Source organism: Schistocerca americana, chromosome X (genome assembly GCF_021461395.2).
Source record: "Schistocerca americana isolate TAMUIC-IGC-003095 chromosome X, iqSchAmer2.1, whole genome shotgun sequence".
Taxonomy (NCBI): Eukaryota; Metazoa; Arthropoda; class Insecta; order Orthoptera; family Acrididae; genus Schistocerca; species Schistocerca americana.
Genome location: NC_060130.1, coordinates 653,509,558 through 653,533,067, shown reverse-complemented (window position 1 = coordinate 653,533,067; position 23,510 = coordinate 653,509,558). Strand labels below are relative to the sequence as shown.

General features: G+C 41.6%; 1 protein-coding gene across 3 annotated transcripts in view; it reads left to right on the top strand.

Moving 5' to 3' along the window:
• LOC124556740 (mitogen-activated protein kinase kinase kinase 1-like) overlaps window positions 1–23,510 on the top strand; it is a 169,314-nt gene that overhangs the window by 64,230 nt on the left and 81,574 nt on the right. For all 3 annotated transcript variants that reach the window (XM_047130741.1, XM_047130740.1, XM_047130739.1), the window contains one exon: window positions 14,434–14,535. In XM_047130741.1, coding sequence (XP_046986697.1) covers window positions 14,434–14,535 — 102 coding nt within the window. The remainder of the gene's footprint in view (window positions 1–14,433; window positions 14,536–23,510) is intronic.

The window sequence follows — 23,510 nt, the reverse complement described above, 5'->3', positions numbered from 1 at the left end:
ACCTCATGGTCATTAAGTGAACTGTTTGATGCTCTTATGAAGGAACAGGCTTATGTAGATAACAGTACTGGCAGCGGTGAAAATAATGAAATAGAGAAAATATCACATCTGCATTTCCCCCTCTGCAGTATGACCTGATAGCGTTAACATTTTTCCTCACATTTCAGTTCTTTTTAACATGAATCAGCTGAAGTGACGCCACCTTTCAAATGATGGAAAGAAGAATCTTCAAAACCTAAGGATAAGATTTAAACACTTGTTGCCCCTTCCTTTCCTATCATGTTCATACTGTATCATTAGTTCAGTAAAAACATTTGAATAAAAACTGACTTCTTAATTATTCCTGGGTGCTTCCTTTAAATCAAGACTCCAATTGATAATTTTACTTGTTACTCAAAAGTGTTGAGTTCATGCTAAACTATGTTTTACTCTTCGGCGTGATGAGCTTGTGTTTACGCGTGTTCAAATATGATATAAAAAGTCCCATTTCAGACATTGGGACACTCTCCAAACATAACTGAACTAAATCCCTATTTAAGGAGAAATTTAATTTCTAGACAAAGTGTTTAGATCCCCAGAGATTGTTGGAAAGTAGTTATCTTGTGGTCCATACACAGCAACGTTCGCTAAACAGTCATTGAGGAGACATTGTTGGTAGCCCCTTGGTTTATCTGGTCAAACAATTGCTCAACACTGGTACTTATAATTGCCTGTACTCATCTCAGCAGCCCTCATTCACCCCTGTGATCTATGGCCTGTGGTGAACCACAGTTGCCTTGGTGCCAGTTTTGCATAATGCCATTTTACTGTGCACAGTATACTTTAACTATGGTAGCATCCGAACAGTTTACAAACTTAGCCATTTGCTTCCACCCTTGGCTCAGAAGACAAGGATCATACCCTTTTGGATATCAGATAAATTGCTCCATTCCTGCATTACGACAATGGCTACACTGTTTCCCACATCCCACCAACACTCTGTATATACCTTTCACTGGTACCGTTGCCACCTGCCACTTGTGAGTGCTTATTGCACATTGACGTTGAACATACATGGTGGTCACATTAATTTGACTGGCCCATGTATATATAATTCAGAATTCTGACAACAATGTGTAGTGAGATCAATACTGTAGCGCAGAGAAATGATGACTGACTACAGGGCTACTGTGCCGCTGGCTTTAAAGGGCAGCCAGGGACATTGATAGGCCAGCACAGTGGGCGTGTCCTCACAGCGGTGCTTGCAGTGGTGGCACCATTACTTGACGACATAGGACCACTCAGCTGTCATTGAGTTCCATAGCTTCTGGCGGGCCTTCAGACTCACTAGACCAAGATACGAGTCGCAGTACCACCACATACACAAAGAGAAAAACGAAAATCTTCACACATACTCACAAATTGTACTGTGGACCAAGAAGAATTGCAACACATTATGGTCATTAACACTCCCTTTGGCTTATGCACTTTGGAACCTTCTCCGCTCCAGTGATCTTACAGAGATACCTGGAATATTCATCAGTTTTTTGAAAAAGTTGATCGAGAGTAATAGACTTCTTCATTCCAGCAATCTGTATTGACAGAAGCTACTGCTCCAGCTGGTGTTGATCTCTTTACACATCATTGTCTCAGTTTTGAATTCACTATACCTGAGGTTTTCAGTCTTGGTTTACCTGCCGAACTGATAACTCTGTTTGTTTCAATAGTCACTTGGCTGACAACATTTTTGGTCCGGATGCTTTCACCTTGTTTGGATTCTCCATCACAGATGACATTCAGGTGGTCACAGATGTGGTTCATGTATGGGACTCTGATGATCTCTGTGCTGCCTCCTCCTCTATTCACACTTGGCGCTTGACCTGTGGTGTGTCACAGATTTCCAGGCTCATATTTCCTTACGTCCAGACATTGTACCCCATTTCTGCTGGGCGTCCTCTTCCTGTCTCCCTGCAAACGACCGTTAAGCATGAGCTCCGTCGCCTCCACGAAGCTGGGGTGATTGAACCTTTTAAAACCAATGCTTAGGTCACACCACTGGTAGCCCAATGGCTATCTCTGGCTTGCAGGGATTTTGAATCGACAAATAGTGCCCAGCCACAAATTGAAACCTACCACATTTGATGTCAAGAGAATCCCTTCACGATGCTTGTCAGCAGTAAATATATTTCTAAGGTAGACGTTGTCAACTCATATGTGCAGAGCCCACTGCATGAGGAATTGCAACACATTATGATAGTTAACACTCCCTTTGGCCTATGCACTTTGGAACCTTCTCCACTCCAGCGATCTTACAGAGATAAGTGGAATAGTTAACCATGTCCATCCCTGCATGTACCGACTATCTCGACTACATTATTGTCAAGGGCGCTACATGTCAGAACCACCTGTGCAACATTTGTACCTTCTTTGACACATTGTGTGATGCAGGCCGCAAATATCACCCTCACAAATGCATTTTTTCAGGATCAAGTGGAATACCTCAGACACTTGCTCAAAAAAGGTGGGATCTGGCCCATTGACAGCAACATTTCTGGTATTAACCCTTGACTCTGCCTCCAAATCTGACAGGAGCCACAGGCTTTTTTGGGGAAAATGAATTATTATTTTAAGTTCCTTCAGCAAGCACTCCACATTTATGCATCTGGTCAACCAGTTGCAGAAGAAGGGCCTAGAGTACAGGTGGTCAGCTGCCTGTGAGCGTGCATTCACACAGCTGAAGCATTTGCTGTGGTTAACACCCTACTTTAAACCCTTTGATCCATCACGTCCTGTGGGTTTGGCCACTTATGCGTCTTCCTGTGGCACTGGTGCAGTGCTGTCGCACAGGAATAACTACGGTACTGAGCAACCAACTGCCTGTGCGTCAGAGACACTGACACCCACTCAAAAGAACTGCTCACAGATACAAAAAAAAGAAGCTTTGGCAATTATCTTTGTCATTAAGAAGTTCAATGTTTAACTAGTTGTAACCAAGTTTACCATCATTACGATCACAAATGGCTGGTAGCACTCGTTGGATCCCACTCCTGGCGTCCAGAGTGGATGGTGCAATGGCTCCAGTTTTGGACACTTTTCCTCAGCTCCTACAATTATACCATTAAATACAAATACAAGCCCACAGTGCAACACAAAAATGTGAATGGCTCTCTCATTTACTCTCAGGACACAATCTGGCATTTGAACAATAGGAAGTCTCCTGTCTCCACATTGACATGGAACAGCAGCATGTCTGGGCTGGGTTTCCCATTACAGCTACTCACATCGCCGCAGCCACATTCCACGACCCTGTCTTAAAGCGCCACTTACTTTTCAAAGTCCAAAAATCTAGAACTCCAGGCCTGGGCTCATCTCACCCACCATTTGTCAGTTGTCTCCGATGTTCTCCTGCTTGATGTAGAGGTGGATACACACTGTGTTATCCCATCTACCCTGCACCCTCATGTTTTGCAACTCCTCCATCGTGAGCATTGGGGTATTTCGCGAGTGAGAAGCCTTGCAAGGCGACATGCTTACTGGCCAGGACTGAACAAAGATGTGAAAGCCGTGGCACACAGCTGCCTCATTGTGCATGGAACCAAGCTGTTCCTTCCCAGTCTTTCACACACCAGCCCACTTCCCCCCCTCCCCTCCACCCCACCATTCGCGCCTCGCCTTGGACCGCATTCATCTGGACTTTGCCGACTTCTTTGTGTGTTGTGTGTGGCTCATTGTTGTGGACACTTATTCTAACTACCCATATGTCGTCCGCATAGAGACCCTCACCATGGACACCACCCTCAGTGCACACATCTAGGTTCTCAGCATCGAACAGCTTCCCTGCACCATTGTGACGGACAGAGGTGCCCAATTCTCTGGTGACAGCTTTCACACATTTTTTCACCTCCATTGACATCGAGCACCCATTTCACTCGTCCTCCAATGGCTAAGCACGGCTTGTGGTGCTAATGTTTAAACAACAAACATTAAAATTGGTGTTAACTTCCACCAGCACCATTGCAGTCACTGTGTTTTTGACCACCCACATGATGATGAGGTGCCATACTCCAAGGAGCATAGGATACAATGCGGGAGACCTGCGCCGCCATACTAGGCAAGGTCCTAGTGGAGATGGTTTGCCATTGCCTTCCTCCGACCATAATGGGGATTATTGATGATGATGAAAATGACACAACAACACCCAGTCATCTCGAGGCAGGAAAAATCCCTGACCCTGCCGGGAATCGAACCGAGGACCCCGTGCGCGGGAAGCGAGAACACTACCGCAAGACCAGGAGTTGCGGTCGGTCACCCACAAGACCACCACTGTCCACGATTGTAGCCCAACAGAGCTCCTCTGTGGCCAGCAACCACATACTCTTCTCCATCTCCTAGCCCCACAGCCCAACGAACATGGATCCGGCACGCGGGCAAATTCATATGTGGTGAAACTGTCATGAATGCCAGCTATGATGGTTTCCACCCATTGGTGGGACCTTACGATGGTTGACACTCCTGAGGGGCTTGGAGTGCCATTATACCAATCAGCTCTGTCCCCATCTACCAACTGCACCACCTTCAACGGCTTAGTGGGACGTGGAATGCCCACCCTTCTTGATCCCCTAATGCACCGGTACAACTTGCACTCCAGGGCACCAGTGGCGGTTCCGTGGATGCAAGCATGGAAGTGGAGGTCTCGGTGCAACCTCTACCTTCTCGGTCATTGTTGCCCACACTGTCATTGCCCACACTGCCCTTCCTCTTTATGCCTCTATATGCCCCAGTTTCTTCCAACCACTGGTGGGTTTCTGTGCCAGCACTCCACTCGTGCCACCAGCTCACCTTTTCAGGCATTGTCCAGGGTGCTTCTAGTCCTGTGCACCTATTTCAGGGGGGAGAGATCTTGTACCCCGGCCCGGCAAGTTTGAAGACCTACCAGAAGTGTGGAACTCGATAAGAGACACTAGAAAGAGCTGCTACATCTGCGGGCAATAGTGTCACCACTGCAAGTGCTGTCACGATGACATGCCTGCCATGCCAGCCTATCAACAATTGCAGATATCCTTTAAAGCAAGCAGTGCAGCAGCTCTGCAGTCAGTCGTCGTCTATCTGCGCAATTGTATTGATCTTGATACACATTGTTGCCTTGGCTCTGAATTCACAGCATCTTAGGTTTTTGATCTTGACTGACTTGTTGCATTTGTTATTCTGCTGTGCCATCTACATCTACATAGATGCTCTGCAAGCCAACGTAAGGAGCGTGACGGAGGGTACTCTGTACCATTACTTGACATTTCCCCTCCTGTTCCTCTCGCAAGTAGAGCAAGGGAAAAGCAACTGTCTGTACACCTCCATATGTGCCCTAATTTCTCATGTCTTATTTTCGTGGTACTTACGTGCATTGTATGTTGGCGGGAGCAGCATTGTTTGGCAGTGAGCTTCAAATGCGTTCTCTAAATTTTCTCAATAATGTTTCCCGAAAGGAACGCTGCCTTCCGTCTGGGGATTCCAGTTTGAGTTCCCGAAGCATCTCTGTAACGCTTAAGTTTTGTTGAAACCTACTGGTAACAAATATAGCAGCCCTCCCTCTGAAACGCCTTCCTTCAATCGGACCTTTTTCCAAAGCTGTTTCACAGAGGAAGACTGCACTGTAGTTCCTTCTCTAGATTGTCGCACAGATAACAAAATGGTAGATATCGAAATAGATGACAGAGGGATAGAAAAACAATTAAAATCACTCAAAAGAGGAAAGACCGCTGGACCTGATGGGATACCAGTTCGATTTTACACAGAGTACGTGAAGGAACTTGCCCCCCCCCCCCCCCCCCCTCCCCCCTTTCTTGCAGTGGTGCACCGTAGGTCTCTAGAAGAGCGTAGCATTTCAAAAGATTGGAAAAGGGCCCATTTTCAAGAATGGACGTCGAACAGATGTGCAGAACTATTGGTCTATATCTCTAACGTCGATCAGTTGTAGAATTTTGGAACACGTATTATGTTTGAGTATAATGACTTTTCTGCAGACTAGAAATCTACTCTGTAGGAATCAGCATGGGTTTTGAAAAAGACGATCATGTGAAACCCAGCTCGCGCTATTCGTCGAAGAGACTCAGAGGGCCACAGACACGGGTTCCCAGGTAGATGCCGTGTTTTTTGACTTCGGCAAGGCGTTTGATACAGTTCCCCTCAGTCGTTTAATGAACAACGTAAGAGCATATGGACTATCAGACCAATTGTGTTATTGGATTAAAGAGTTCCTAGATAACAGAACACAGCATGTCATTCTCAGTGGAGAGAAGTCTTCCGAAGTAAGAGTGATTTCAGGTGTGCTGCAGGGGAGTGTCGTAGGACCGTTGCTATTCACAATATACATAAATGACCTTGTGGATAACATCGGAAGTTCACTGAGGCTTTTTACAGATGATGCTGTAGTATATCAAGAGGTTGCAACAATTGAAAATTGCACTGAAATGCAGGAGGATCTGCAACGAATTGACACATGGTGCAGGGAATGGCAATTGAATCTCAGAGTAGACAAGTGTAATGTGCTGTGAATATATAGAAAGAAAGATCCCTTATCATTTAGCTGCAATATAGCAGGTCAGCAACTGGAAGCAGTTAATTCCATAAATTATCTGGGAGTACGCATTAGGAGTGATTTAAGATGGAATGATCATATAAAGTTGATCGTTGGTAAAGCAGATGCCAGACTGAGAGTCATTGGAAGAATCCGAAGGAAATGCAATCCGAAAACAAAGGAAGTAGGTTACAGTACACTTGTTCGCCCACTGCTTGAATTTGCTCACCAGTGTGGGATCCATACCAGATAGGGTTGATAGAAGAGATAGAGAAGTTCCAACGGAGAGCAGCGCGCTTCGTTACAGGATCATTTAGTAATCACGAAAGCATTATGGAGATGATAGATAAACTCCAGTGGAAGACTCTGCAGGAGAGACGCTCAGTAGCTCAGTACGGGCTTTTGTTGAAGTTTCGAGAACATACCTTCACCGAGGAGTCAATTAGTATATTGCTCCCTCCTATGTACATCTTGCGAAGAGACCATGAGGATAAAATCCCAGAGATTAGAGCCTACACAGAGGAATACCGACTATCTTTTTTTCCGCAAACAATACGAGACTGGAATAGAAGGGAGAACCGATAGAGGTACTCAAAGTACCCTCCCCCACACACCGTCAGGTGGCTTGCGGAGTATGGATGTATATGTAGATGTAAATCCCAAACACTCGAACAGTGTTCAAAATAGGTTGCACAGCATCCTATATGCAGTCTCCTTTGCAGGTGAACCACCTTTTCCTAAAATTCTCCCAATAAACCAAAGACAACCATTTGCCTTCCCCACCACAGTTTTCACATGCTCATTCCACATCATATCATTTTGCAACATTATGCCCAGATATTTAAACTACTTAACTGTGTCAAGTAAGACACTAATAATACTGTATCCGAACATTACAGGTTTGTTCTTCCTACTCATCCGCATTGACCTACATTTTTCTACATTTAGGGCTAGCTGCCATTTATTACACCAATTGGAAATTTGGCTAAGTCATCTTGTATCTTCCTACAGTCACTCAACTTCGATACCTTACCGTACACTATGGCATCATCTGCAAACAACCATAGACTGTTGCTCACCCTGTCTGCCAAATCATTTATGTATATAGAGAACAACAGCAGTCCTGTCACACTTCTCTGGGCACTCCTGATGATAACCTTGTCTGATGAACACGCCGTCGATGACAACATACTGGGTTCTATTACTTAAGAAATCTTTGAGCCACTCACATACCTGTGAACTTAGTCCATATGCTCGTACCTTCATTAACAGCCTGCAATGGGGCACCATGTCAAATGCTTTCCGGAAATCTAGAAATATGGAATCTGCCTGTAGCCCTTCATTCATGGTTTTCAGTATATCGGGTGAGAAAAGGGCAAGCTGAGTTTTGCACAAGCAATGCTTAATAAAACCATGCTGATTCGTGGACATAAGCTGCTTAGCCTCAAGAAAGTTCATTATATTCGAACTGAGAATGTGTTCAAGGATTCTGCAGCAAACAGAAGTTAGGGATATTGGTTTGTAATTTCGCAGGTCCATCCTTTTTACCTTTCTTGTATACTAGTGTCACCTGAGCTTTTTTCCAGTGACTTTGGACTTTGTGCTGGGCAGGAGATTCACGATAAATGCAAGCTGGGTAAGGGGCCAATGCTGTAGAGGACTCTTTGTAAAATCGAACTGGGTTTCCATCTGGGCCGGGTGATTTATTTGTTTTCAAATATTTAAGTTGCTTCTCTATGCCAGGCATGCTTATTTCTGTGTTGTCCTTACAGAAGTCTGTCCAATGGTCAAATGACGGTATGTTTGTACGGTTCTCCTGCGTGAACGATTTTGCTGTCGTTTGTGTGTCGTCTTTTGAACCTAAAGTGCAACAGCTCCTGCTTCCTTAGCATCTTACGAATTTCATTATTAAACCTTGGTGGGTCTTTTCTAGCCTTTATCCACCTACTAGGCATGTAACTGTCCAGAACATGGTTTAAAATGTGCTAAAACTGTGACCGTAATTCCTCTACATCCATCCTACTGGTACTAAGTAATGGCAATTCACTGTCTAAGTAAGATGTTAATAACTGTTTATCTCCTCTATCTAGCAGAAACACTCTCCTTAGCCTTCTTGACTGATTTATTAACTTTTGTGATTGTAGTTGCTATAGTGACATCATAATCGCTAATCCCCATTTCTATACTGCCATTGTTGGTAAAGTCTGGCCTATTTGTAGCTGCAAGGTCTAAGATATTTCCATTGCATGTGGGCTGCCGAGTTAGTTGCTGAAGACAATTTTCAGAAAACATGTTGAAAAGAATTTCACATGGCTGTCTGTCTGTACCTCCCGCAATGAATCCATAGACATCCCAGTAAATACTCGGCAGGTTTATTGCATGGGTTTATTGCATGATCTGAGTATTTACTTGCTATTGACCATAGACTTTCTTTGAATGAATGACTCTAGAACTGCCACAGTGGTATTGGGTTGGCCAGTAAAAACACCCAGCAGTTTACCTAGTTTCACTTACATCTGTTATATGTGACCAGATGACTTCACTGTCATACTCAACTTCGACCTCAGTAGAGACAGTATTTTTGTCACCTGCAACGAAAACTCCCCTTCCTGTTTCCTCTAATCTCTCTTTCCGATATACATTCCACAACTTGCTAAATATCTCAGAGCTTTCCACTTCAGGTTTCATCCAGCTCTCAGTCCCAAGAATAATTTGAGCACGAGAACTTTCCTGAAAGGCAGTAAATTCAGGAACTTTGTTATGAATACTTTGACAGTTTACTGATAAAATTGTGACAGTCAGAGTGTTTTTATTCTGAACGCTGTTTAATTTCCCTTGCTGTGAATCGACTGGTGAGTGTTCATCAGAGCATCTCAAAATAGTACCCAGCGTAAAAATCCCTCATGTGCACTCCACAAGAGCTCTGCTACCTGAGTACTCTGCTACTGTGTTGTGTAGTGCACACCTGACCTATCAAGGGGAGTCCTACAAATCCCCACACGGTAACGCAGGTCCAGAAATCTGCAGCCAAGACCATCACAGAGTCGACAAAGCCTTTGGTTTAGACCCTCCAGTCGGCTCTAAACCAAAGGGCCCCAATCAACTCTGGGAACAATGCTGCAAATTGCAAGCTCTGCTTGCACCCTGTAGGCGAGGCCAGCAGTCTTCACCACCTCCGCCACTGCCTGTACGAACTGAGAATGGTCTCAAACGCATGCGACAGGCGTCGTTGGTGCCGACGTGAGCCACAACTTGCAGACAGTTGCACCCTGCACGCTCGATAGCCACTGGCAACGCCACCTCCACATCTCGATTGAGGTCCCCTGGCACACATTCCAAGTGAACATTGGCCTTCTTTCCAGCCGTGAACGCTATCTGCCTAAGGGGCTCCATAACGCGACTAACATTAGAGCTCGCAGTAACCAGTAAACCCCTCTCCATGTGCCTGCGCAGACCCTGCTGAGGGAGTGGCCACCTGTTCACTCCACTCACAGGATGAATGGGTGAGGCCAGGCAACAAGTGTCCACATTGGCATTCCGCCTCGAGCGATGCGAACAGGTACCACCCACCACTCAACCTGCTATGAGGACGGATCCACCGCGTTGTGTGCACTAGGAGGTGCCTTGGAATGAGAGCCGTGGGCAAAATCAGTGATGCCTGACGTGTGTCCGCAGCTCGTGGTCGTGCGGTAGCATTCTCGCTTCCCACGCCCGGGTTCCCGGGTTCGATTCCCAGCGGGGTCAGGGATTTTCTCTGCCTCGTGATGACTGGGTGTTGTGTGATGTCCTTGGGTTAGTTAGGTTTAAGTAGTTCTAAGTTCTAGGGGGCTGATGACCATAGATGTTAAGTCCCATAGTGCTCAGAGCCATTTGAACCATTTTTTTGAACCATTCGAGCCTGACGTGTCCCATACAACACACTAGATTCTCTGCCATCAGTACACCCCAAGGCAGCGGCCTGAAGGTAACTGCCAACAGCATGTTCAGCTGTTCATGAACTGAGGCCAGCTCCTCCTGCGTCTGCATACACCATACACACATCCTACCCATTCTAGCTAGACCAACTGAAGAAGTGAACTATAAAAGCAGGCAATCGTAGACATGCAGCTTGCCACCCTCCTGACGTGTCACCAGTAGATGCAGATGTGTTAAAGAGCTGCGTAGCTGACTGTTCAGTGAGCAACTGTTGTGTTAGACACTTACAAAAATGTGAGATTAACCCTCTTAAACAGGGAAACATGTTGTGCGCTGTTTTTTGTTGTTGTCCATCTGTTTACTTTCGGGCGATTTCCTGATAGGTCCTCAGACAGTAGGCCTGTTCTTTGTTGTTATCCATCTGTTTACTCTCAGGTGACTCACTGTGTCACCATCAGCTTGTCAGCCTGTTTCTACTGGTTCTCGAGTTGTTCCTGGTCTTGTCAGATTCCAGTCGCTGTAGCAACAAGCTATTTTTTTAAAGGACAGATAGATATTTCCTACATTTTTCTCTGTTTAGAGGTGCCAGTGTTGAACATATGTTACTTCAGAGTATAAATACTGTACGTAATTTGACATTATCCAGTCCAAACAACACAGTTTACATTTTGTGGTCACTGTAATTATTTTATATTATTTACATCCTGAGAGTTCTTTTTTTTTAATTCTTTTAATTAATTTATTTTTGTAGATTACTTGTGTTAATTCCAGTGAATGCAGTTTAGGAGTTAGTAATTTTATTTTCATTCAACAATTTTACCACATTTTAATTCAGATGAGGGCGAAGGCTCTATTTCGTGAGCTACTTAGACTGAATGAATGGTTCATTTAGTATTTTGCAACTAGTACTGATTTCTTGGGTATCATATGTGTTCTGTTTAACACTCAGAATGATGACACCCTAGCATTTCATGCTATACTATTTTTACAGTGAAAAATCACAGTGCTTCTACTGTGTTGACCACGTTTCTCACGAATTACAGTTTAAATAGAATTGATGGATAAAAATACTAAAACAGATATACCCTACTGAAAGATACTTAATAACTCATGTCTGTGCAGAAGCAGTTTTATAAATATATTTTTACTTCAAAAATATATCTGATATAGGTGAGCACAGCCTCCATTAACTGAATTTAAGTTTGGAGAACTTCCAGTTTTTGTAGTAAGAACTACTCAGTGCCACAAGTTCTCTAGTACCAGAAACTGTGCTTATTGTGCAGTGCCGAAAATCAAAAGTGTCACACTATGAAGGACCAGTCTGATACTTATCCGACTTTGTGGAGACATTCATCGCATAGTGGGTATTAAATAATTGAACTCTCATTCCATTTGGAAGTGATATCCATCTTCAGCATCAGTTAGAGTTGTTGAATATACTCTTATATAGGTTGTGGTGTGGAAGCAGCCTTCGAATGTCATCTTAAGAATTTCTAGCCATGCCTGAAATGCATGCTGTGTCAGTTCATGAGGACTGCTGTATAAAAGTGGTATGAAAGTACATGTATTCCCATCACATCCAAGATATGCTTTTGTGGGTGGCAAATTGAGAGACTGAGCTGGCCAGTCAAGGATCCGTCCATTCCTCAAGGAGTGTGTAATGTGATCTGCAGTGAGGAGTCCTGTATTATCCTGCTGGAATATGCCATTTGGTAAGCTGGTCATGAAAGGTGTAACAAAAGGGCTATTTGTTGAGTGTTCAACCTCCTTTCTGCAATTATCAAATAATTCCTGTTTTCATTTGCAATAGCTCTCCATGTAATGTTCCCAGGAGTTAGAGGGGTATGGATTTTGAGAATTGCTGCTGCTGCTCTCTGTTTACGCATAGATCGGTGTTGATCTGACTGCCACGGACAAAAGTGAGACTCATTGCTGAACACCACAAAATGCCGCTCGGTGTTCCAGTTGACTCCAGTTCTACATCTTGCAAGACTCTGTTCTGTAATATCAGTGGTAAATGACACATGGCAATGTGAAATCACAAGCCATTTTCTAGTAATCTGTTCCAAATGGTTCTTGGTGACACTGTCTGTAACCATTGGCTTGATTTTTGCTGTTGTCATCCATGTATACATCAGAGCCAGTTGAACAATCCTATGATCTTCATGTGGTGGAGTCCTTCTGGAAGGACCGGTGCTCACTCTTCTTGTGATACTTTTATTCTGAGTCCATCTCATCACTACTCATCTTGAAATCATTTCACTAGAGCCAACTGTCTGCTAAATCTGTCAATATGATGCTCTCATGCCCATTGTACATGTGATAAGTCACATGTGCACATCCACTGGTCACGCTGTGTAGTGATCTCCATCTGAAAAGTTCCAGTAACATTAACCCTTTTGCAGCTGCGGGCGTGTAAACATATCCTGCTATGCTGTTCTGTATGTGTTGGGGATGTGTATACATGTGCCGCTTGGATTTTCCTACAGTGCTATTGACGTCTGGATGTGTCTCGAGCCACTGGGTGACCTTTAACTGGTGCAGATGAGGTGCTTCTATATGTCGGTGAATAAATAATTTCGAATATTTATCATTCAACATATGTGCCTCATTGCATGCTATCTTTTTCAAAAACCTCATTTGGATATTTTAAATTGTTTGTGAGATATGGCAGTTGTTATGACCACATGATTTTCGATGTGTAAGGATGTGAAAGGTGTCATCGCACGTAACCATCCTTCGGGTATAAAACCTGGTAACACGAGAAAAAAATGAGATATCCTTCGGCTGTCAATTTTAAATAAAATCATGATATCTTATGTACATTTCATTCGCTGCAGTGTATCAGCTAAAATCAACTGTATACAAAGTTTACACAATGTGTTTTTAACTCTGCGAACTCTCTAAAATTTTGTGTAATGTTTTACTTAATTTGATGCAGCACAGTAAGTATGATGGATAATGAAAAGAAATTCAGTTCTTTATTGAATGGAGAACTTTCATTCCATTTGGAAGTGACATCCATCATCAGCATCAGTTAGAGTTGTTGAATATACTCTTATATAGGCTGTGGTGTGGAAGCAGCCTTCGAATGTCATCTTAAGAATTTCTAGCCATGCCTGAAATGCATGCTGTCTCAGTTCATGAGGACTGCTGTATAAAGGTGGTATGAAAGTACATGTCTTCCCATCACATCCAAGATATGCTAGCCACATGCCTGCTTACCAGCAGACTTATTAGTTTAGTGATAACGTTGTTTGGACATTTTCATGTATTTCAGTACTTAGTGCTTAGTGGAAATTCTTTGCAGTATATTAGCTTAGATTCGTAGTTTGACTTACTATAAATGAGTTATTAAATAAGTTTTATCTCGTGAGTTTGTGATCGTTAAATTGCAAGCAGTACAGCTGTAAAAATAGCTACCTTTGCACAGAGTGCTAAGAGCGCATCTGTAGCAGTGAAAGGGTTAAACACACCCAATAGTCATCATGTTCTCAAACCATTTTTCATCTGTGGGAATAGCATTTCTATCTATGAAAAACAAGCTTGCATAAGCATGAAATTTAAATCACATTGTCCTACAGACACGGATACACTGGAGTATCAGTTTGTAACATACTGCCATTAGGTGTGATGGTGACCTTGAAATCTTAAAAGAAATGTCTCTGTTTAACTTTTCAGTTGGGAGGAATGTATACAACCATGTTTAATAAATATGACCCCGAATGTATGCCATATGCTGAAGCAATACTTGTTGTCCTGCAACCTATGTAGGTTCTTACTGCATCAAAATTGCTTTAGGTTAATTAAGGTATGCTTTGTTTCTGTGTGTTTGATGATGAAAAGTTATTTTTGTATGAAAGTGCTTTCAGTTAAGTGAAGTGTTTTTTGATAAAGAGGGCTGATTTTCTGACAGAAAATACTTTCATTCTTTTAATCTAAATTCAGCATATAATCTGCTGTTTCAGGCACCAGGCCATGTAGCAGTACAACCTAAGCGCTGCCGAACTCCACCTGCGAGCTGGCGACAGAGCTTTGTGCACCAGCTGTCTCCCAGCCTTCCATCACTGGTTAGACATCACAACCCATCTGTTATATAGTTATTTACTAGTAATTGTTAAAATGGTAACACAGCTAACTTTTCTGTATTTTTCTGTGATCATCTTTTACCAACGAAGAACATTTCATCCAGTTACTTTGTATTTAAAAATCAGCTGTCATTTGTTGTAATCTCTGTGTCATGGGAGTTGTCAGCTAATAGTCATGTATGGTATAACTGTCATGGGATTAATAGTTAGGTGATATATTGAAAATTTAGTAGACCATGGTGGATCAGAAATTTGATTCCATAGCTCTTCTTATTGATTTGTGGAAAACATGGTATAACATTTCATATCAGATGGCATGAACACTGAGAGATTTAATAGCTTACCATAGATGCAAATTAGTGCTACAACATTGTAGGAAATGTTGCAGACATTGCTACATGTTGTAAGTATTGTTTAGCAAATAATGACAATTTGAAATAGATTATGTCTGTCATCCCACCAATGTGAAATCATGTGGCAGGGTGATAGTAACTAATTAAGCCTCAGTAGATGGATTGGTTACTCTTGTGGAGGGCTCTGATTTGGCGCTGTTGTAAACAATTTAACTTTTGGTGACAAAATTGAGAACTTTTGTAACCATGACTGTCACCTGGAAGGAAATACTGGTGTCTGTCAGTTGACACTCAATCTATGCCAGATGGGTAGCTTCAGTGCAGGATGTCAAAGCTTATTGTCACACACACTATGAACGTTTCCCAGTTTCTGACAGTATAATTACAATCAAAGTGAGGCTATACCCAACCTCAGGGTCACACATGTAATAGACGGTACCTAAAAACCAACAACAAATTTAAGGAAAGGTCACAATTCAGGCATAAATTGATGGGACAATTACTATAATTTGGTCAGATAGTGTAAGAGCATTGTACCAGTGTTCATAATATGTCAGAGTATATTGTATGTGTTTATGTTCAAACAAAATATTCCCACTTGTTTGTTAGAGTTGCAGTACATTTTCTGAAATGTGCAATGTCAGTACAAGCAAGATGGTGTAGTACTTGAAACAGTGGACTTATATTCAGAAGGTTAAGCTTCCTTTTCCAACTTCCTAGTTTTTTCACAAGTCCTAGGTGACGTTGCCTTAACCTACTTACTTGCTTACCTTCATTTTTTGACATGTAACAACAATGGTTGCTACACTATGTTGGTTGCCGTTATGGCATTAGTGTTGTGAGTTCTTCCCTCTTTATATTGTTTTCATGTTACATAATGTGTCCTCGTTTTCACGTTACTACTAGTTTTATTAGTTGACATGGGTGTTTATTCAAATTGCACGCCTGAACCTCTACTGCCTTGATGATACCTGACACAGGGTTCCGGTATATTCCTTGATGTCCACATTCTCAATTAACTGTGTAATAACAAAGGTACTAACTTACATATTACTCATTGTATTGTATACTCTGGCACATACATTCCAGTGGTTTTTCTGTTGTAGGACATACTATCTTTTTTCTTTTAGAGATGCACACCTTTGGTTGTTCCGATTGTAATGAATTTCTCTTCTTTAGGCTTACTTTGTAGCATATGTTTTGGTATATTGCCTAGCCACATGCCTGCTTACCAGCAGACTTATTACATATTCTCCTTTTATTAGTTATTAGTAGTATATGGAACATGGCGATACAAATATTTATGGGGTTGACCTCCAGTAAGTGGTATGTGTTTTACTAATACCTGACAGCATGTAATCAAATATTTTATGTCCAGCCTACTCATCAATATATGACTACATTGCTTTACTCCAGTTGTTTCACGGGCATTGCATTAGCATTACAACATTATTATCTGTGCATAACATGAAGTATTGACCTCCGTTTAGGTAGGTTTCTTTTTCACAATTATATGATGTATATACTTTGCTCACTAGTTTAAGTTAATACAGTGTGAAACTGTTCTCTTATTTTATTCCTTAATTCATCTGTAACTTTGTGTAGTTTCCTATACTGGTTGGTATCGTTATGTTCATACATATTGCCACTGTATATAAGACTTGCATCACCCCCATTTTTTGGTTATCTGTTTCATACTGGTACCATTGTTGTCTGTACACAGGGCCTGAAGATGGCATAGTAAACTGCTGAAACTGGTAACCATATAATACAAGTTTGAAAATTAGATGGCTGAAAGGTGTTTAATTTGACATCCTGTAGCGAACAGCCAAGTCCTGCAGCCATCTCTGAAAAGATGGACATACAGAGAGAAACTGTATTATTTGCTATGTTAACCTTTCCTGGTCCAGTTTAAGGATGTGTTTGAAGAAGACACTCCTTCATTTTCTGATGATATCCAAGACTATTTCTGTCTTGGTATACAGTTATTGGTTCACTCTTCTTCTTAACTGAACATTTTCTGTTCCTCGAGGTCCCAATATCCTCCTGAGGCTCTTTTGTTCCACCAATTCTAGTCTTTTTAGGTACCTCTTTTCTTACAAGGTTGAGAGTTTCTGGCTTCAGGGCAGATCACTGTGTGGTAATGTCTCAGTTTTGCATTAATAAAAATATTCTGCTTCTTGTAGATGTTCATATTTAGTTTCTATGCTAAATTCATTTTGTTTATTCATGCTCCCATTGCTTCCTTTTCTGCTGGCCCAGTTTCTATCCATTCTCACAGATATTTAAATCTCTCTACCTTCTGAATTTTCCCTCCTTCTATTGTCAGCTATCTAGAAACGGTCTTGATGTTTGTCATGTGCTGTACCTTCTTGATAAAGATATGTAGACCTGCTCTAGTCGCTTGTCTCTGTAGTTGTGTGGTTTGGTTAATGACCTCTTCTAATGATTCCTAATATCACAATATCATCTGTAAATGCTTGGCAGTCTACCCATATTCCTTGTCTTCTTGCACCTCTGTCATGTTTCACCCACTCCTTTCATTTCTTGTGAGTCTTCCATAATCACCTTGTTAAGTCCACAGTTAAAGAGCAAAAGGGAAAGGCTGTCTCTCAAAAGCTTTCCTCTGAACTTGACCTTGGGCATTGTACTGCTTAACATCTGTTCAGTCAGTTCACTGGATTTTCTATTCAAACTCATCTCCTCTAAAATTTGAACAGTGTTCATCTGTGTACTGCAAATGTAAGCATGAAATTTGTGTTTCCCTGTTTTTGATATGCGGATACCAGTTTCAGATTCAAAATTTGTCCTGCATATGATCTCTCCTTTCTGAAGCCTCCTCGGTATTCATTAGCTTGGGAATTTAGTCCCCCCCCACCACACACACACACACACACACACACACACACACACACACACACACTCACTCACTCTTTGCTGCAATGCTTTCAAGAATACTGCTGTAAGGCCACTGGTATTATCACTATTCCTTTACTGCTCCCAGGTTCCGATGTATCTCCTTTTTTATGTATAGGATGTATTAGTGCCGACATCCACCCTTCTGGAAGCTGATCTTCTTCCCTAATTTTACTTATAATATGTGTCAGTTCAATCTTCATATTCTCATTTGCATACTTCAAGAGTTCTGCAATGATCCCATCTCCCCCAGGAGCGTTATTATTCTTCAAGGTATGTATGATGCTCTTATCCTCTGTTACAGTTGGTATTTCTGACTCAGGATTTGTCTCCGATAGTGCTTCACTTTTAAGGAGCTCTTCAAAATACTTGGCCAAGATCTGACTGTTCCTCATATCTCCATACAGTGCATTTCCTTCTTTCTTCTTAAAGCTAAGGTTTGGGGTATTGTATCCACTTTCATTAGTCTTGAATGTTCTATAGAAGACTCATGTATCGTTGTTTCGGAAGCGCTCTTGTGTTTGAGTTAAGTTTTCTTTCTCATATTTTCTCTTGACATTGCTGATAATGACTAGTAGTGGTACGGGTACCCCCCGCCATGCACCGTACGGTGGCTTGCAGAGTATCTATATAGATATAAATAATTTTTGGAGTGTTTTTCCTTACTTGCTGAAGTTCTTTAGATTTTCTGCCATTTTGTGAGAGCAGCAATCAACCCATGCTTTCCAGCACTCTTTGACTGCCTTATCTCCTTCTGCCGGCCACCACTTGTGTTTCTTCCTGTTCTCCAGGTGAACTGCTTGCTTCGTATTGTCAGTGAGAGCATCTTTCAACTGTTCTCATCCTTGATGATACTTCTGATTCAACCACATCTTAAAGTCTTTGCTAGTTCTAAGTGTCTCTGTATGAAACTTCACAATATGGCTAATGTTTTTAGTTTGATGGGCTCTTGGTAAATTTTGACCTTAATTTTGGAAAGAAAGTGGTCTGAATCTTAAGTTTGCACCCTTGAGGACTTTAAAATTTCGAATTTCCTTCTCTGCATATATCGCTATTGCTACATCTGGAACTCTCCTAGTCGAGAGTTTCTTGGAAGATGTTTAAATGCTGTTGATTTCGTTATGAGATCAAAACTCTTACAAATTTCTACTAGTTATTTGCCTTTCTGGTTACCGTATTTACTCGAATCTAAGCCGCACTTTTTTTCCGGTTTTTGTAATCCAAAATACCGCCTGCGGCTTAGAATCGAGTGCAAAGCAAGCGGAAGTTCTGAAAAATGTTGCTAGGTGCCGCCACAACTAACTTCTGCTGTCGAATATATGTAGCGCTACACAGGCATCCTTTGTAGGCACAAAGATAAATACTGGTGCCAAAACCTCTGCGTCAGTAAATAAAACTTTTAAAAAAAAATTGGAAGACGAGCTTTTTTTCCCCGCCCGAGATTCGACCACTGCATTTTCATACATTATCCAACGAAGTAAATACAAATTCCGTATTGTTCATCTTCGAATGTAGCAGAATTTCAATGTACTACGAAAATCCGACTGGCAAGACTGGGATTTTTGTCAATATGGCCAACTCTACGTTCTGAATTTTTTCCTACCTGTGAGAAGAGATGGTTGCTAATAGGAACCTGATGAAATGTGAATCACATGCAGTATTCTCTTCACCATAAGAATAATACGAATATAAACATTTTGCCATGTATTCTTTCGTGTTTCCTTCTATCTCATTTAAATCCTGTCTGCCTAATAAACTACGAAACTAGAGTGAGACAACAGCAAACGCGGAAGAATATACGTACCGTGTCATGTTTATATTCGTATTACTCTTATGCCTAATAGTGATACAGTCAGAAATGAAGCACGGCAACTGACTAGATTTTTAAATCTAAGATGACTAATTTCTGTGCAGAATTTGATGTACTAAAGAAGCGGCCGCAAAGATTTTCAAACGGTGAAAAATTTACGCCTAACTCTTGTTCAGAACATGTTCTATCATACGCAGTCTATTGTTTGGTTCTTGTTGATCATTATCAAAGAAAGCAGCAGTGTAAGTAACAACAAATAGCAGTCTCTTGCCATTGTTTCGATAATGAGACGATTCCTCTCTTTTTTTAATTGTAGGCGGTGGTAGCGCGCACAAAAGCAAGCCATACCGCGAGCGGCGACAGGCCGTAAACACGCACTATCAGAATGCGACAAACAATGACACAGTATAGTAATGCATTTTCAGCTTAGAGTGACGTAAACACCTATAACAAAGAAGACGGCACTTATCAGATCAAAGGAAAATAAGCAATCGATTCAAACCAGACGAAGCACGTGAAAAAGGAAGGGTATCCGTATAAATACGGACGGAGCGCCTGACGCATAGCAATGGCTACCTGGTAAAGCTTAACTGCTAAGCTTACAACTCGAACCAAACTACTGTAGCTGTATCGTCATTCATTCGACCTAAATTGTGTCTCATATTACAATAGACCAACTTTGTTTCGATTTGGAGGTTCGGCCTAAAACTTTTCTCTCCCCTTGAATTTCGAGGCTCAAATTTCAGGTGCGGCTTAGATTTGGGATTTTTTTTCCCCTTTATTTCGTGGCTCATTTTTCAGGTGCGGCTTAGATTCGAGTGCGGCTTAGATTCGAGTAAATACGGTAGTGCTGTTGTGAGCTGGATGGTACCCAATGATGATCCTGAATTTTCTTTCTTTGCCAAGTTGAGTGTTGAAGTCTCCAAGAAGTAGAATAACGTAATGGTTGGAATCTTGGATAGTGTCTCCCCCAGGTCTTCACGGAATTTTTCTACTTTCTGTGGATCTCTTCTGTTAATCTGATTGGTGGGAGCATGTACATTGACCATAGTGTGTATGTTATTTACTCCCCTAAAGGTAAGTGTGGGGAGCCTACTGTTTTTGGAGCTGAAGTTCGTGATGTTTCCCAGGATTTTTTTTACTGATTATAAAGTCTGCACTGAGTTGAGGTTCATTCTTCAGTGCTCTCTTTCCAGGTTTTTCCTTCAGAATATGAAATCCTTCTGATTCAAATGCTGCTTCATCTATGTCTCTCGTCTCATGTAGCACTGTTATAATGATTTTCTGTTTGAGCAGGGTATATGTAAGGTGTTTCAATTTTCAAATTTTGAGGATTGAGTTACTTACTTTGCAATCTGTCACATGTTGGTGTGAGGTTCCCAGAATCCATTGGCTCACTGAGGTTTTTGACAACGATGGATTGGTCACCATCTGGGGTAATGCTCTCTTTGAGCAAATCCACCCATTACTACCACAGACAGAGTTCTTGTTTGTTTTATTTTTTCCCCTTTAATTTCAATGTTTATTTCTACTAATTCTTTTGAGAACACAAGTATTTCTGTCTTCTTGAGTTCCAATTTGTACCCATCCATTAGTAGTGCATTTATAACTTCTACGGTTCTGTGGATATTTCTTTCATCTGGAACTGTAACAGCTATGTCATCTGTAAACCTAAACATTTGTTTTCTTTCTCTTTTTATTCTGATAGCTGTACAGTATTTTTTGCACTCATTTATTGCGTGTTCTATGTAGATGTTGAATAGGGGTGTAGACTGAATGCATCCTTGTCTAACATTTTCTGGAATGCTACCTTATTTTTGATATTTTTTTTATCTTTACTATTGCTGTTTGTTATTTGTACAGCTCTGTAAGTATTCTGCTGTCTCTATAGTCTAAGTCTAATCAATTTTTGGCATATCCATTAGTTGGTTCCAGTTGACAGTGTTAATGAATGCTGTGTATATATTTCTGTTGACCCTAAAGATTTCTTCAGTTATACAGCAAAGGCAGAGGATAGCTTCTCTTGTGCCCCTGCCTTCACTGAAGCCAAATTGGTCCTCAGTTAGATTGGCATCAATTTTATTCTTAATGTGTCTATTATTCTTGTTAATATTTTCAAAGTGTGACTTAAAATGTTCAAAGTTCTGTGGCCTTCACCTGTAGCTGCTTTGTTCTTCTTTGGAATCATTATCTACATCTACATCCATACTCCGCAAGCCACCTGACGGTGTGTGGCAGAGGGTGCCTTGAGTACCTCTATCGGTTCTCTTTTCTATTCCAGTCTCGTATTGTTCGTGGAAAAAAAGATTGTCGGTATGCCTCTGTGTGGACTCTAATCTCTCTGATTTTATCCTCGTGGTCTCTTCCCGAGATGTACGTAAGAGGGAGCAATATACTGCTTGACTCCTCGGTGAAGGCATGTCATTCCATTTTAAATCACTCCTAATGCCTACTCCCGGATAATTTATGGAATTAACTGCTTCCTGCTATATTGTAGCTAAATGATAAAGAATCTTTCTTTCTATGTATTCGCAGCACATTACACTTGTCTACACTGAGATTCAATTGCCATTCCCTGCACCATGCATCAATTCGTTGCAGATCCTCCTGCATTTCAGTACAATTTTCCATTGTTACAATCTCTCGATATATTACAGCATCATTTGCAAAAAGCCTCAGTGACCTTCCAATGTTATCCACAAGGTCATTTATATATATTGTGAATAACAACGGTCCTACGACACTCCCCTGCGTCACACCTGAAATTTCTCTTACTTCAGAAGACTTCTCTCCATTGAGAATGACATGCTGTGTTCTGTTATCTAGGAACTCTTCAATCCAATAACACAATTCACAATTGGTCTGATAGTCCATTTGTTCATCAAACGACTGTGGGGAACTGTATCGAACGCCTTGTGGAAGTCAAGAAACATGGCATCTTCCTGGGAACCCGCTTCTATGACCCTCTGAGTCTCGTAGACGAATAGCGCGAGCTGGGTTTCACACGATCGTCTTTTTCAAAACCCATGCTGATTCCTACAGAGTAGATTTCTAGTCTCCAGAAAAGTCATTATACTCAAACATAATATATGTTCCAAAATTCTACAACTGATCGACGTTAGAGATATAGACCTATAGTTCTGCACATCTGTTCTTAAAAACTGGGATGACCTGTGCCCTTTTCCAATCTTTTGAAACGCTACGCTCTTACGCTCTTCTAGAGACACGGTGCACCACTGAAAGAAGGGGGGGAGGGGGGGGGGGGGGCGGCAAGTTCCTTCGCGTACTCTGTGTAAAATCGAACTGGTATCCCATCAGGTCCAGCGGCCTTTCCTCTTTTCAGCAATTTTAATTGTTTTTCTATCCCTCTGTCATCTCTTTCGATATCTACCATTTTGTCATCTGTGCGACAATCTAGAGAAGGAACTACAGTACAGTCCTCCTCTGTGAAACAACTTTGAAAAAAGACATTTAGTACTTCGGCCTTTAGTCTGTCATCCTCTGTTTAGCACCATTTTGGTCACAGAGTGTCTGGACATTTTGTTGTGATCCATCTACCGCTTTGACATAAGACCAAAATTTCTTAGGATTTTCTGCCAAGGTACTACATAGAACTTTACTTTTGAATTCATTGAACGCCTCTTGCATAGCCCTCCTCACACTACATTTCATTTCGTGTAATTTTTGTTTGTCTGCAAAGCTTTCGCTATGTTTATGTTTGCTTTGAAGTTCCCTTTGCTTCCGTAGCAGTTTTCTAACTCGGTTGTTGTACCACAGTGGCTCTTTTCCATCTCTTACAATCTTGCTTGGCACATACCCATCTAATGCATATTGTACGATGGTTTTGAACTTTGTCCACTGATCCTCAACACTATCTG